This window comes from Elgaria multicarinata, chromosome 21 (assembly GCF_023053635.1).
Source record: "Elgaria multicarinata webbii isolate HBS135686 ecotype San Diego chromosome 21, rElgMul1.1.pri, whole genome shotgun sequence".
NCBI lineage: Eukaryota > Metazoa > Chordata > Lepidosauria > Squamata > Anguidae > Elgaria > Elgaria multicarinata.
Genome location: NC_086191.1, coordinates 15,648,291 through 15,664,474, shown reverse-complemented (window position 1 = coordinate 15,664,474; position 16,184 = coordinate 15,648,291). Strand labels below are relative to the sequence as shown.

At 53.6% G+C, this 16,184-nt stretch overlaps 1 protein-coding gene across 2 annotated transcripts in view; it reads right to left on the bottom strand.

Moving 5' to 3' along the window:
• LOC134412293 (serine/threonine-protein phosphatase 2A 56 kDa regulatory subunit beta isoform) overlaps nucleotides 1-10,242 on the bottom strand; it is a 328,596-nt gene extending 318,354 nt beyond the window's left edge. Inside the window, exons 1-6 of one of the 2 annotated variants that reach the window (XM_063146188.1) lie at nucleotides 9,668-10,242; nucleotides 4,834-5,030; nucleotides 3,938-4,039; nucleotides 3,012-3,104; nucleotides 2,213-2,343; nucleotides 952-1,011 (exon numbers count right to left, since the gene is read on the bottom strand). In XM_063146188.1, the coding sequence (XP_063002258.1) occupies nucleotides 952-1,011; nucleotides 2,213-2,343; nucleotides 3,012-3,104; nucleotides 3,938-4,039; nucleotides 4,834-5,030; nucleotides 9,668-9,866 (782 nt within the window). In that variant the 5' untranslated portion in view covers nucleotides 9,867-10,242. The remainder of the gene's footprint in view (nucleotides 1-951; nucleotides 1,012-2,212; nucleotides 2,344-3,011; nucleotides 3,105-3,937; nucleotides 4,040-4,833; nucleotides 5,031-9,667) is intronic. The other variant, XM_063146189.1, reaches the window with a different exon arrangement.
• Nucleotides 10,243-16,184: the final 5,942 nt, after the last annotated feature.

The window sequence follows — 16,184 nt, the reverse complement described above, 5'->3', positions numbered from 1 at the left end:
TGAAAGCAGGGGAGAGACAGGAGGTCAGAGCATGATCCCCGGCGGAGAAAGAAAGGAACATCCGTGATGGTCCGAGCTGTTTGACGGTGGAACTGAGCCCTGCCCCAGAAGGTGGTGGAAACCCCTTAACTGGATACTCTAAAGTACAAGGCTGGACGGCCACTTCTCAAAGGGGGAGGCAATAAGGTTTCCATCATGGGATGAAACGACTGCTTGGGTCCCTTCCGCGTCTGTGATCCCTTTCTCCTAAGAAGGAGAAGCCATGAACTCCATTTTCAGAAATTCCAGGAAGAAGAGAGCAGAATGAAGACATAATTAACGCCCCCCCCCCATGCACACTTCTTGATTATTTCCTTCAAACCTACTGATTCACATTTTCAGATACTGCATCCTTCCATTCCTACTAACATACTTTTTTTTATTAAAATGTGTGTATTTAACACGATGTCCTAATGATCTGTTGACTGTAAATTAGGGTGACCCTATGAAAAGGAAGACAGGGCTCCTGTATCTTTAACAGTTACATAGAAAAGGGAATTTCAGCAGGTGTCATTTGTATATATGGAGAACCTGGTGAAATCCCCTCTTCATCACAACAGTTAAGGCTGCAGGAGCCCTGCCCTCTTTTAAATCTGCTCACTCTAGTATAGCTCCTGCAGCTTTAACTGCTGTGATGAAGAGGAAATTTCACCAGGTGCGACTTGCGTACAAATGACACCTGCTGAAATTCCCTTTTCTATGCAACTGTTATAGATACAGGAGCCCGGTCCTCCTTTCCATAGGGTCACCCTATGTAAATAGAGGTTGATCGATGATTCCTGTGCCCCTCCCCTTTGGCCTTGGTTCCGCCCACCCCTGGGACGTGCCCCACCCCCAAGAGCTTCTCTGGCCCTCGGGTTGAAAGAGGGCCCGGCCCCCTTGCCTCCCACCCCGGTGTCAAAAGGTGGTTACCTCCCCAGGATCTCCAGCAGTTCTGCCACGCCATTGAAATGTTCCGTCTCGTAGATAAACCTGGAAGGGAGAAAAGGAAAGGAAGGGGGGGTGGATCTTGTCGTTCTTAGCACCGCCGTCCCCCCGATTGTAGATTCGGAGGCTCGTGGATGCCAAGCTGGCCAAGGTGAGAAGGCACACAGCGTGAGATTTCACAGACCAGGCACAGACCAGGCAATTTTCATGCAGAGCCACTTTGGCTCCAGATGCTGCCCCTGGGGAGGGGTGGGGTTCCAGGCTGTGGGGGGCCTCTTCTCCCCCTGCCCCCCTTTCCCTGTCAAGGGGTGATGCTGTGAACCAGATATGGCTGGGGGCCTTCCAGGCCTTCTTCTCCCTATCTCCTTCCATGGGGCCCAAGAGAGGCTTCAGTCAGACAAGTCGATCACATTGGAAACTGCCTTGTGCCAAGTCAGAACTTCGGTCAAACTAGCCCAGTGTTGTCAACACAGACTGGCAGCAGCGGCTCTCCAGGGATTCCAGCAAAGGTTTCTCCTGCCCTACTTGGAGATGCTGAGGATCGAACCCGGGGCCTTCTGGATGCAATATCGGGGCTCTTCCACGGAGTTATGTCCCCTCCCATCCCCCAGAAAACACCAGAAGAAAGTGTCAACGAAAGAGACATGTGAGCACTCTTCAAATACTTGAAAGGTTGTCACACAGAGGAGGGCCAGGATCTCTTCTCGATCCTCCCAGGGTGCAGGACACGGAATAACGGGCTCAAGTGACAGGAAGCCAGATTCCGGCTGGACATCAGGAAAAACATCCTGACTGTTAGAGCAGTACGACAATGGAATCAGTTCCCTAGGGAGGTTGTGGGCTCTCCCACACTAGAGGCCTTCAAGAGGCAGCTGGACAACCATCCGTCAGGGATGCTTTAGGGTGGATTCTTGCATTGAGCAGGGGGTTGGACTCGATGGCCTTGTAGGCCCCTTCCAACTCTACTACTCTATGATTCTAAGAAAATGAGGGAAGCTCAAATAGGACAATCTTACTCCATCACAGCCGGCGTAACTCCCTGAACAGGCTCTCGCCCCAAGCATAAATTCAGACCACCTGCAGACTCCGTCTCCTGCTAGGAATGGGCTATGGGATGTGTGTGAAAATAACACCTGAGCAACCACTTCTGATTCCCCCCTCCCCCAATCACTCCACATCTGGACGGAAGCCTGAACTGTGAGGGGGGGAGGCAGGGAGGAGGTTTGAGCAGAGAGAGAGATCTCACCGCAAGAAGATGTTGTTGCATTGCTTGCGGATGTAGGCCCGCAGACCCAGGAATTTGCCATAGACGCGGTGGAGAATGGTCTTGAGGTATTCACGCTCTCGGGGGTCCTCGCTGTCAAAGAGGTCAAGCAGCTGGAGGAAAGAGAAGACGTCACAAAGAACACTGGAGCGCCTTCCCGGATATTCAGGGCCTCTACCAAGGCTTTCGTCTGGGTGTCCCATCCCCAGACATAAAGCAGGGATGAATTCTATGCCACATTCTGCAGCAACTCCTTTCCCAAAGGAGCAGACCTGGTGCCAACCGTGACTCTCTTGCTTTTATCCTCCCAGACTTTTAAATGAATTTTTGCATGCTTTTTAAAGTACAGGCAATTCTGCTAAGCAAGTTCACTCTGCCGCTTCTCCCTCTGCGCACCCTCCACAGAGGAGGGCCGGGATCTCTTCTCGATCATCCCAGAGCGCAGGACACAGAATAATAATGGGCTCAAGTGACAGGAAGCCAGATTCCAGCTGGACATCAGGAAAAACTTCCTGACTGTTAGAGCAGTATGACAAAACCTCAGGAAAAACTTCCTGGCTGTTAGAGCAGTATGACGATGGAGCCAATGACCTAGGGAGGTTGTGGGCTCTCCCACACTAGAGGCCTTCAAGAGGCAGCTGGACAGCCATCTCTCAGGTGTGCTTTAAGGTGGATTCCTGCATTAAGCAGGGGGTGGACTTGATGGCCTTAGAGGCCCCTTCCAGCTCTACTATTCTATAATTCTATGACCCGTTCCACCGCCCTCACTTCCCTCACTCACCAGCAATACGAATTTCTGGTCGATATAGCGTTTGGCAACGGATGGCTGGAAGTCTGGGCTCTCAAGGAACCGGAGGAAAAACTCGTACACAAGCTGGGGAGAAACAGATGGAGCCTGGAAGTCACTACCAGCATGAACCATTCCCAAAGGACACGTCTGTCCTCCCCATCTCCGGCTCAAAGAAAAGATTAAAAGGTCTCCCAGCCAGGGGTGTTGCTATTGCCTAAGAAGATACAAGGCTCAGACTCAAAGGAAACAAATCTGCATAAAATGTGTGTCTGTTGACTTAGATCGATATATGCCAAGCCGGAAAAAGTTCCCAGGATGCATTTAAATATCACCGGAAGCAAATCCGGTCAATTGATTTCTCATTCAGATCATTTTAAATAAAACAGGAACACAATCCCATGTCTGTTTAAGCAGGGGTGGAGAGAGTCCTACTACTCCCAGCATTTCTCTGGCTGGCTGGGGAATGCTGAAAGATGTCAGACTTATTTTTCTGTCTAAACATACAGAGGATTGTACCTTGAAGTCTTCAGTTAATTTTGGACCCTGCCTGAGATCATCCCAAAATTAATGGGGAAAGGTCCCGCACCCCCGTGTTTAAACGCTATGCAAAGAGAGGATTTGTCTTTGGTGGGGGCGAAAGGGAATGTTAACCCTTCCAGACCCCAGCTGCAATCTCCCTTGAAAATCACCTCCTACACGGCAATTAAGCTAATAAAACGTCTTGCTTGGGTTCTGGTGAGTAGAACTGGCGCCCTGGGAAACCGATTTGAGGGTCTGGCCTAGGAATGGCCCCGATCCCAGTCTCAAATGAGAAGAACTAGTAAGGCTGCAGTCAGCTTCCTCTTCAGCCGGAGAGAACTCCAAACGTGCCCACATCTGTGCCATCCGCCGTACCAAGCCCCACGGAGGATCCTTACCTGTAGATGTGGCCAAGAGGGTTCCAAATTCGGTTCATCCTCCTCAGGGTCGAACTCGGGGTTTTCACTGGGCGGAAGCGTCCGGAAAATATTGACCGAGATCTGCAGGGTGGGGTGAGAAATCAACCCAGCTGCAACGGCCATGCTTCCTCTTCAGAGCGTAATGGTTCCTACACCTCTGCAAGGCAAGGCAAACCCTGAAGCCCCCCCCCCCCTCTCCATCTGTAGCTTTGCTTCATGAATGGCTATTCCAGGTTACCCCACATCCTGCCTTTGACAGGGGACAGCCAGATGCTGGGCCCGTGACTCCAGAAAAGGAGTCACGGGCCCTTGTTTATCTTTCAGGACCTGGACAAGACAGACGCAAAACCTCTCTGGAAAAGGAGGCTGCATATATTCTGATATATGACGACAGCTGCAAGATTACTATATGCCCAAAGATGGAAGGGCAAAATAGTGCCCACAACAGAGGACTGGCTACTGAAGATGTTTGAGCTGGCGGAGATGGCGAAACTCACGACAATAATGAGAGAAAAATCGACTGTAGGCGGAGCCAAGGAATTGTAGTAGGCGGAGCCGGCAAGAAGTTGAGTTCAAGGCAGAGCCGAGGGGGAACTCAGCCACACTGACGGGGTCATTGCCCTGCCTTGACCAGAAATATGAGCCATCTCTGGGACGAGGCTCAGAGTTTGGGGGGCAGGGAGTCCTTTCTCCTTGCCCATTCTGCACCAGGGGGTCTGATCAAGTGGGGAAAGCCTGCACAGGCTAATGTATTACTCCCTCCAGTGTCTCTCTCCCCACAACCACAACCCAGCAGCCCTGCCATGGGCTTGCGGGGGACACACAAACCCACGTACAAACACACACACACACACCACTCCTCTGGACCCCCTCACCATCTTGATGATCTCGGGATAGAGCGGCTCAATGAGGATGCCACGGTTGGTGGCCACGCACTCCACCAATTCGTTGAGCGCCGCCCTCTTGATCTCCTTGCCCTTCAAGTCCGCCACGCAGTCGAGGAAGTCGAAGAGGATGGAGCATTGCTGGAGCTTCTTGCACAGGAGGTCATGCAGTTCCGAAACAGGAGCATCTGCAGGGGATAAAGGAGGGCCCACCGGACTGAGCAACTCACCCAAGAGGCGCGGGGGCAGAACCACGCTAGGCAGCCATGTCGGCTGTTTTAAAAACCTTCTATTTTTTTATTTATTACAAATCATGGGTTGTCAAAATGTGTGAGCCCTGCACCACGGTTTAACTATGGCTTGTTTACCACGAACAACCCAGAGTTCGCAACCTGACAACCACGAGTTCTCTTTCTGGGTTGTTTGCGATTAACAAGCCGGAGTTAAACCACCGTTCAAGGTTCGCATGCAACGACATTCCTACGCTTCAGCAACAATCCACGTTCAACCCATACTCGGAGCTGTCCACATCCTGTCTTCCACCACACACCAGGCCTGAAAGTTGTTGTGCTTTCATAATGATACATTGTTTTAAATTGCTGCAAACTGCTCTGAGGTTGTTTAAAAAAGAGACAGTGTCACGAAAGGGCAGCGAAATGTTATTTAATTTATTGTTTTGTATTTCTCAGAGGGCCCTTCTCCTGATGCATAAAACCCAGAGCAAGAATGGACAGACCTCAAAGGCTTGCAGAGCGTACTTTATTCGTATTTTTGTACTAAAATCCCATTATCAACAAACCGTAGCCTGGTGCAAAAGACATACCCTTAGACTTAAAAGCATCCTGAGCCCAGGAATTTGTTCCGAGTACCAGAACCAAATGGAGCTTACAGCCCTCCTGGTTACCCCACACTTTCTTCACTCCAGCAGTATAATTTAGCACTGGGGAGGGGGGTCACTGTGTTTGTTTTTATTTATTAAACCTTATTTCTTGGCAGTCGCTAAGGGTCGTTGCTGACCTTTGTTAAATGATTGGCAGTGGGAAGCCCTCACCAGTGCACCGCAAGTCACTCAGCGGTCTAATGGAGAAGAAACATGGGAATATGCCTTGAACAGAGTCGGACCTTTGGCTCATCTAGCTCAGTGTTGTCAACACTGACTGGCAGGCACAGCTGTCCAGCATTTCAGGCAGAGGTTTCTCTTGCCCTATCTGGAGATGCCAGGGATTGAACCCGTGGCCTTCCGCATCCAAAGCAGGGGTCTACCGCTGAGCTATGACCCCTTCCTCTATCTTCTGCCTACCCCTGACCTAAAGGAGGCAAGAACCATTGCACCAAGCTCTAACCATTTTGCCTGCCGCTCCTTGGTGGGCTGATGGTGGCTGCTGCAACGCGAGGAGTTGATAGCTGGAGCCGCACAAGAGCTGAGCATCAGGACTCGATCATATCAGTGATGTAAGCGCATGAGCCATGTCGCCGCCACCTCTTCCTCCTCCTCCTCCTCCCTCATGCCTCCTGGGATAGGAAGCAGCACGGGGGATCCCCCCAGGAACAGTAACCATGGCAGCTGTAAGATGATCAGCTGCAGCTCAAGGTAGAGATGTACAGCTCAGAGTTTGGGGCCCAACATGGATGCAAGATCTCTCGCGGGGGCTGGAAGGGAAGCATGATGCACCATCTCTGAACCGAGCCACGGCCGCAGGCAGGAGAACTCAGACGAGCCCAGGAGAGCTATTTATTCCCCCATCCTCACCTCGGGCCAGATGTTCCGTCTCCTCCTGAAACCACAGGGCTCTGGACCCAAATCTGTTTCCTCGGGGGCCTAGTTCACAGCCGTGGTTGTCCGCTGGTGCCAAGGCAAGGTGTGTGTTTTTTACTTAGCTAAGGCGCAATCCTATGCGTGTTTAGACAGTGGGCGGAGAAAGGTCCTACAATTCCCAGTATTGCCCAACCAAGACTGGGGGAAGAAACCCCACTCTCTGCATAGTGAGTAGGTTAGGGGGGAAAACACCTGTCTTACAGGCCTGGGCCCCAAATCCTGTCTTACGGTCCTGGGCCCCAAATCTTTCATGTGCCTGTCTACACCTACCATTAAACCTCTCGAGTTTAAACAGCTTCTGGCCCACTCCATCACAGGACACTGACAGGCGCCTCTCAAATTGGGGATTGCGAGACCTGTCAACAGAAGTCTCCTCGTTAAACACACCTCTAAAAGAGAAGCCCACAGGATGTTCTACTCTGGAGTAAAGGAAACTGCCTTCGAGGTGTTGCAAATGCACCTCACCTGGTCCTCAGACAACCTGGACTCGTGCTCCTGTTATGGCGAAGGAGGTGGGCGCGTGCAGTGGGCATCGCTTAATCAAACCCTGCCTGTTTTACTGTGTCACCTGTTTTAACATTGGTTCACATTGACATCTGTTTTAATATAAACTGTAGTAAATAAATAAACGTTGTTTTCTTAATGGCTCATTTGTCATGTATTTTGCAATAGGTTGTCAGTATCTCTACGTACGTCAGCAGAAAATACGTGCATTTCTAAATCATTTTTTTAGTAAGGATCCGCAAGCCACACCCAAGGAGTCTCGTCAATTTTGGCCTCATCATCCCACCCCCCTGCCCCCCTCGGTCGTCTTCTAAAAACAGCAGCTTATGGAGGGGGCCTTCCGGGTTCCCTGTTAACATACAAACACCCGTGTAATATGAGCACTTCCAAGAACGGTACTCAGTTGGCCATTATCAAGCTGCTTCAGACCCAAAGACAGAGCCCTGATAAGGGCTGCTATTCTCCCTGCTTCATGGAGGCCCCAGAGGGTAGGAATATAAGAACATCAGAAGTGCCCTAATGCTGGATCAGACCAAGGGGCCTGATGCTGGAATAAAGGAAGCCAGATTCCAGCTGGACATCAGGAAAAACTTCCTGACTGTTAGAGCAGTACGACAATGGAACCAGTGACCTAGGGAGGTGGTGGGCTCTCCCACACTAGAGGCCTTCAAGAGGTAGCTGGACAAGCATCTGTCGGGGATGCTTTGGGGTGGATTCCTGCATTGAGCAGGGGGTTGGACTCGATGGCCTTGTAGGCCCCTTCCAGCTCTGCTATTCTATGATTCTATGATTCCATCTAGTCCAGCACTCTGTTCACACAGTGGCCAACCAGCCATCGGCCAGGGATGAACAAGCAGGACATGGTGCAACAGCACCCTCCTGCCCATGTTCCCCAGCAACCGGTGCACACAGGCTTATTGTGGATCAGCTTTATACCAGGTCAGACCATTTCTCCATTTAGACCAATATTGCCTGCTCTAACTGGCAGCAGTTCTCCAGGGTGTCCAGCAGGGCAACATCTCTCAACCTGCTAACTTTTTAACAGGAGATGGAGGAGTTTTTACTTTCAGCATCCATAGCATATGCTCTGCGATTGGGCTACGTCCCTTCCCCTGAACACAGGAAGGTGCTTTATACTGAGTCACACTATTTGTCCATCTAACCCAATACTGGCAGCACTGACTGGCAGCAGCAGCAGCTCTCCAGGGTTCTCCAAGCAGAGAAAGTCCTACCCTGTCACCTGGCCTATTACCTTTTTTCAAACTAGACAAGTTTGGAACTGAACTTGGGATCCTCTACCTGCGAAGAAGTCATCTATGGGCATGTCTATACCAGCCCTTTCCCCCCGGGATCATCCCGGGATCATCCCTGTGCATCCAAATGACACACAGGGGATCCCGGGAGCAGGCAGGGACAACCCCTCCATTTCCCGGGGATAATCCTTAGGTGTAGAAAGGGCCTAAGTCCGTAGAAAGGGCATGAGTCCAGGTCGTCTGAGGACCTGGCAAAGTGCAATTGCAACACCTTGAAGGCAGTTTCCTTTACTCCAGAGTAGAACATTCTGTGGGTTTCTCTTTTAGAGGTGTGTTCAATGCTATTAGGAAAAGCATTGTTTATGTCAATTGTTTTTCGCTGTTTGCACTGTTTCAATTTTTCTATGACTATCTTTTTCATTGTGTTGCATCTTGTATTTGTATACATTGGTGTAAACTGCCCAGGGAGCTTCAGCCATGGGGTGGTACAGAAATGAAATTAACGATGATGATGATGATTTAGCCCCCTGGCTGGCCCAGGAGTGGAGCAACGCCAGAGCCACAACGGCCACCCTGCCTCCAAGCAGCAACCTGATTGGCTCCACAACTCCAGCCACAAGTAGCAAAGTGACAACGAAGGGGTGCAGAGGGAGGGAACTTCCACATGGAAATGCTGAATACCTCCCTGACTCCTCTACAGAGGTTCCAACCACAACAATGTCTGACCCTTCTGAAATTACACTTTATTGCGTTTGTCTCTGGCTCAAAGCTGCAGTCTGAGCGAGACAGAGAAAGTGTGTGTGTGTGTGTGTGTGTGTGTAAGAGAGAGCGATGAAACAAAGGGCACCACAAGCAAGCTTCAAAGCTCAGCGCGGAACCTGGTTTGGCTAGAGCCACCCCCAACGCCCCGAGTTGTTTCACCACGTCTCATCAAGGTGACACCACTCAGCTTATTTTTTTGCTGCAGCAGGAAACTGTGGATATTTTTTCAACAAGTCAAGACACAGCAGAGGCACCCTGAGAGACCTAAAAAAAAGATCCTCAGCGATGCAGCCTCCATACAGGTCATCCGTGGGACCGACCGCAGCCCCAAGCCAGAGGTCGAGAGAGCACGGACTTCTTCCTCCGGGGCCTGAAACAGACCCACAGCTCTCCTGCAGCAAAGATTCTACCTGCTGGAGGAGGAGGAGGAGAGCGAGTCAAGGAGCCAGGTGTGCCCTCCCTCGCTGGGGGCTTTGGATCAGGGCCTTACCTTTGAGGAGAGGAAGCGGCGTGAGCTCCTGCTGGTTGCTCTGGTACCGGAACTGGGAGGAACTGTGGGAGCGACGCTGGCGGGAGCGGCGCAGGGACCGGCGGGAGAAGCCGTCCACTTTGTCCGGCGGCGGCACCGGGGACAGCCCAGGAGACGAGGGGCTGGTGGGGGTGACGGCAGGAGGGATCTTGGTCTCCATGTCAGCGGCAGGGAGGGCTGCCTTGCCCAGGAGGGCTCTGGGAAGGGGTGTCCGTGGCCCCCTTAGGACTCCGGGGCGGCGCCTGGCGTTCCTGTCGGCTGCAGCAGCCGCCCCATGACAAGGGCCGATGAGGCCTCGATGCTGTGCAGTCCACCACCACCGTGGGCTTCTGGCTCCTCCGGGGAAGCAGGGCCTTGGCTCAGCCTCGGCGGCACTCCTGAGCCTCAGCGGCTCACATCCAGGGCGGCTCTGGGCCTACTTGGCTTCCACGTGCAGGGCTGCCATCCGGGCGAGAAGATCCGGATCCCGGCAATTCCTCAGCGCAAGGCCTGGCGGAGGAGACGAGGACCCTGGAGAAGCAGGCCGCTTCAAGGGGGGCTCGGGGGTCCTTCCCAGCCGGCTGTCAAACGGCCCCCCCAAGGCCGGACCTCTCCCTACTCGGGGGGGGGGGGGAGCGAGGGCGTCTGGCGGCAAGCTCCCTGGTGCCACTGCAGGCTGTCCGCCTCCAAAGGAAATCCACAGGCAGGCTTGGGGGGGGGGGGGGCAACCTGAGGACGGAGGACGGCTCCCGAGACGAGTCCCCTTGCAACAGGTTTTGAAGGGCAGGGCAGGGCCCCTGCGCAGCTCGGGGGCGGGGGCGACGCTCCTGAAGACCGGGCCGGGCCCCGATGCGTCGCCGGCAGGGCAGGGCAGGGCAGGGCCCGGTTCTAGCTTAGGGCGGGCCGGGGCAGGGCGCGGGCTGCGCAGGAGCCATGCCGGGGGCCAGGAGGACGCAGGCGGGGCCGGGGAGCGCCTCCGGCCCGACCCCTCCCCATGGGGCAGCGGGCAGCAGCAGCTGGCGCGCGGATCGGGCTCGGCGGGCGCGGGGGGGGGCGCGGCGGCCCGGCCTGTCCCTGCTGGCTTCACCGGGCGGCAGGTGCGGGCAGGTGCATTGCGCGGCGCCGGCGAGAGCGCACCGTCAGCGGCCGGGGCCGCCCGGGAAGGCCCCTGCTGCCGCCGCCGCTTCACTTCGCCTCGCTTCGCCTCGCCTCGCCTTCGCTGCTCCTGCAGCCGCCGCAGCTCCCCGCGCAGCGCAAGAAGACGGGGCGGACGGACGGACGGACGGAGGGACGGGGATCAGCCCAGCCAGCGACCCTCTTCCCGTGCAGCAGCAGCAGCAGCAGCAGCGGCAGCAGCGCGCGCCTCCGGCTCCCCCCGCGTCGCGCACCGCCCAGCCCCGCCCGCCAGCCCGCGCGCGCGCCCCCGCGCCCAGGCCACCTCCTCCTCCTCCCCCCCCCCCGGGCTGAGCACCCACTCAGCACCCGGCCCGGCCCACGTGAGCCGGGCCGGGGGCCTCCCATTGGCCCCTTAAAAATAGAACCTGCGTCATTCCCTGCCAGGGTGATGTCACCGGCGGCGGCGGCGCCTGGCTCCTCCTCGGGGCGAGCGCCCGGGCTGGCCGGGCCCCCCTGCGCTCGCGCTCGGCCTCTGCCAGCCGCCCGGCTTTGCGCACGGGGGCCCAAGTGGGGCGCTTTGCGCGCAGGGGCCGCCGCCTGCTGCTGCTGCTGCCGCCCAGAGGCGCGCGGCTCCGAGTTGGGCCGGCAGATCACCCAGCCCCCTACCCCTCTTCCCAGCCGAGAGCTGGCGCTGCTTTGTCCCGGGGGGGGGGGGGAGAAGGAGAGACCCCCGGGCTGCGCTTAGCACGGGCGCGTTTCACGCCCAGCGCCGCTCGCTGACATTGCAGCTGACCTTGGGGGGGGGGGGGACCGGACCGGACCGGACCGCGGCTCTTCTGGCGCACAGGGGCCGCCGCCTCATGCGCCGCAAATATCGCCGGGATTAGTGAGCCAGAGCGCGCAGACGGGCTTTAAGGCGGTGGCGGCGGGGCTGAGGCTGCCCCAAGCAAAGCCCTGGGGGTGGGGGGGTGAAGGAGATAAGCAGAAGGCCCTTAATCCGTTTACGCCCCAGCGAGTCCTCCTTGGTCGTAAGAGGAGAGAACCACGGGGTGGCTTGTCATCGCATCAACCGCCATTAGCGAGGGAGGCTGCTATTGTTCCCATTTCGCAGGTGGCAGAGCTGAGGTGGGCAAGACGGATCCTGCGCACGTTCCAGGGGACTTGCGGCCGGGTGCGCGTGGCCCAGGAGAGGGTCCTGAAGGTGGCTTTGTCCAAAGCTGCCCTGCTAAGGGCTAGAGGCCAGGTCTGGGCTTTTCAGGCTGAAGGTCACAGGAAAGATGCAAAAAATAAAACTGCTGAGAACATAACTCTCCTTCCACAGATCTATGGTGCAACCAGGGCCGGCCCTGTCATTAGGCAGCGGAGGACGTCCTGTCAAAGAGGCGTGGGACCGTCACCTTGTGCTTTTGCCTTAGGCAGCAAAATGGCTTGAGCAGCCCTGGGTGCAGCTACGCTCGGAGTACTGTGTGCACAGCTGGGAAAGTTGCAGAAAAGGCCACGTGAAAGGTTACAACGCCTGGGATTGTTAAACTCGGGGGCAAAAACAAGTAGAGGGGGCAGGATTCGTTCGTTTCATTCATTCCTTTATTACAGTTTTATACTGAAGCTCTGTGTGGTTTTACAACAATTAAAACACATTTTAAAAGACATCATAGGTATTATTAAAAACCATTTACAAACCTATAAACAGCACAGCACAATTTCAAACAACACTAAGAAATAATTCCATCCGATCCACTTCCCTGCTGTGTTTCCCGTTTCAAAATCCATGGGTGGCCACGTTTTGTGTGTTGCTCTGGATGAGGGCCGTGGTTCATCCCACACTGATGCAGTACATTGTTCAAAGACTTCCAGCAGATGAAGTTAAATAAAGCAAACTTTACTTATTACATGAACTGGGCCTGCTGCACAATTCTGGATATTCTAGCCAGACACGCCCAGGATTCAACTCTCCAAGGAACTAGTCTCCTGTGTCATAACTCTTTCCATTAAAGGATCACATACTTGAAATTTAACTGGGTGCATTCAGTACAACACGGATACACCTCCAGCACTTCTTTATCATCAGGGACGCTGACGTCATCTGTTCCCCCCCCCACACACACACACCTTCCCTCAGTCTTCCCTGGTCCCTCTGAGCTGAGCTGCAATCGTCATCATGCAAAGCATTTTGGGATGGCATGAAGGGACAATTCACACCCATGCACTTTACAGACGACCATTTGCTGGACATGATAGCTGCTTGAACTGGTTTGTTTATATCTGGGGGGGGGGCGTACATTGGGTCATTCCTGCAAGCCACCTTTCTGCCACGTCATCAAATTCAGTGGTGGCAACACAACACAGGTGATTTGCTGCCAATTTTTGACAGCAAACCACTACAGAAGACTAAAATGGCCCACTTCAGCTTGAAAACAAGCTAAACTTGGCCGTTGTATCCTTCTGCAGCTGCAATTTGGCAGCAAACCCCCTATTTATTTTTGCCACCGTGAATTTTTGCAGCGTTGTAGTGGTGGCGAGGGCTGCACCGAGGGTAGTGGGGAGCTATGGGCTACAACTTGCCCACCCTGATTTATATGGGTCAACACAGCTGCCTGAGTTTTTGGACTCGCCTTGGGGACATGGTTATGGGGACACTTCAAAATTTACCATGACTCAGGAGCAGTGGAAGAGAATTGTTGTCCTCCGGTTCCATTGGCCACTGCAGTAAGACCAATTGTGCCTTTGGTCAAATCCAGCAGGGATCTTCTCCTGCCCTCTGCGTGTGAGAAGCGATAGCAAGGAGGCCGAGGAGCAATCTCCCTCTGGACAACTGAATCCCAAGAAAAAGGAGAAGTGAATGGGCAGCCATGACAGAATTGAGGTGGTTTTGCCCTTCGCAGAACTCATTATTCCATCTCCCAGGAAGATGAGATGCCCCACTGAGCCTTCAGGGCGAGAAAAGGAAATGCTTGACAGGGCCGCATCCTCCCTGAGCTCTGACCTGTGAGCGCTCATGACGGAAGCCCAGTGTTGGCACACGGACAAGAGAAAGGCCTCGTTCACCCCGGAATCTGCGCTCTGTGGTGTAAATACACTTTTGCAGAGTCATCAGAGCCTCCTGCAAGAGAGAAAACAACCGCTGTAGGCAGGACTAAATCCCAGTCTGTGTGTGTGTTGATAGCATTCAAAGTAAAAGAAAGGATGAGGTGGAGCATGGTCAGAGGAGGGCTTTCCCTTTGACACTGAGTAACCCTAACCAGCTCCCTGCACATTTATGGATTCCAAACCGGAGGGTCTGGTTTTCAAATAGGTTTGAGCCCAGTTCCTCTCGTGTCCTGCTGGTGGGGTTCCAGTCAATAGCTGGTTGGCCACTGTGTGAACAGAGTGCTAGAGTACACGGACCCTCGGTCTGATCCAGCAGGGCTCTTTTTATGTTTTGTTCTTACATTTAGCAAGTAAGCCCCAGCGGAGGAGAGATCATGCAACGAGTGCGTTCAGGCAGCCTCCTAACCCACACTCAGTGGTCGAGTGTGGGTTATTGTTGAACCGTGGGTTGTTTGTTGAACCCTGGGTTGGTGTGTTGTCTGAACCCAGGGCATTTTCCACACGGTGGCTTGCTAACCATGCAGAACGTCTTGCTGAACAGACCAACAAGAAACCATGGGTTCTCAAGGTGGCTTGCTTGGAAAACAAAATAACCCACAATGCATGGTTATCAAGCCACACCGCAGAAAATGTCCCAGGTTCAAGGTCTATGTGATAAGGAAGGGTTTTTGATGTCCTTAAATAGTGTCCCCCCTCTGCCCCATCAAGTATTGTGACACATACCTAGAAGAGTGACCTAGAGGAAATAACTCCTGTTGAAGAAGTCAGCCAGGGGTGTGCCTGTGTTTGTATGCGGCAGAGAAAGTGAAAATTTCCAAGAATTTCCAGTCATGCAGACAGTGGTCACAATTAAGGACGTAGGGCAGAGGGCAGAGGGCACGCCTGGCAGGAAACGGGTGGTCAGATCAGGAATGAGTAACCGTTTATGTACTTTTCATTCCTTGGACGTGAAAAGGCCAGTGTTTGGTAGGATGAGAGGAAACCAAGGAACACCTATAAACTGTTTATTAACAGAGTGCTGGCCTAGATGGACCCTTGGTCTGATCCAGCATCAGGGCACTTCTATGTTCTTAACTTGGGGAACCTTTGCGATGGTCAAGGTGGAGATCCGTCTGTTCCAATTAGAAGAGCAGGGCAAAGGAGGTGCCCTCTGCGTTCATCTTAGTTCCAGCATCTATAGAGAAAGGAGGCGTAAGGCAAAGCCTTTGGCATGTAAGCTTGGTCCATTGGGTTGTGTTTTTACTAGGGCTCAATTCTATGCACGTTTAGACAGAAAGAAGTCTTGCAACTCCCAGCATTTTTCAGTGACTTCTTGTCCTCTGTCTAAATATGCACAGGATTGCGCCCTTAATGTAGAATCATAGAATAGTAGAGTTGGAAGGCGCCTCTAAGGCCATCGTGTCCAACCCCCTGCTCAATGCAGGAATCCACCCTAAAGCATCCCTGACAGATGGTTGCCCAGCTGCCTCTTGAAGGCCTCTAGTGTGGGAGAGCCCACCACCTCCCTAGGTAACTGGTTCCATTGTTGTACTGCTCTAACCGTCAGGAAGTTTTTCCTGATGTCCAACCGGATGTCCAACTCTTAGAATCATAGAATAGTAGAGTTGGAAGGGGCCTATAAGGCCATCAAGTCCAACCCCCTGTTCAGTGCAGGAAGGGGCCTATAAGGCCATCGAGTCCAACCCTCGGTTCAAGGCAGGAAGGGGCCTATAAGGCCATCGAGTCCAACCCCCTGCTCAGTGCAGGAAGTGGCCTATAAGGCCATCAAGTCCAACCCCCTGCTCAGTGCAGGAAGGGGCCTATAAGGCCATCGAGTCCAACCCCCTGCTCTTATTTCATGGGAAACGAAAAAGAATATATCGTCAAATCACATTTGTAGCACGTTGGATTTTGATATGTGACTCACTGCAACGCAAACTTTAAGGACATGGTGCGGATGTACGCCTTCTTTTCTTTCTCGCTAAATGAATGTTCCTGTCATGTTGCACATGACGATTAATGATGTTAATCACGGAATTAAACGTGATTGTCAATCACCTTGCCAGAGCAACGTGGCGCTACTTTCCAGGTGTGGCAGGCAGGGCGCCCCTCCCTGGTCTCCATCTTTCCTTCACTGGCTTCTCTCGTCCACCTCCCATGGGAGGGGGCATTCTGGTGACTCCGCGCTCTCCCTGACCAGGCTGCTGTTCGCAGTCACTGATTAACCCCCTCTTCCCACCCTGCCTCCCAACTTCTTCCTCTCCTCGGACATAAAAGGGGACGCTGCACCCGGGACAAAGGCAAAACCTCCCCAACG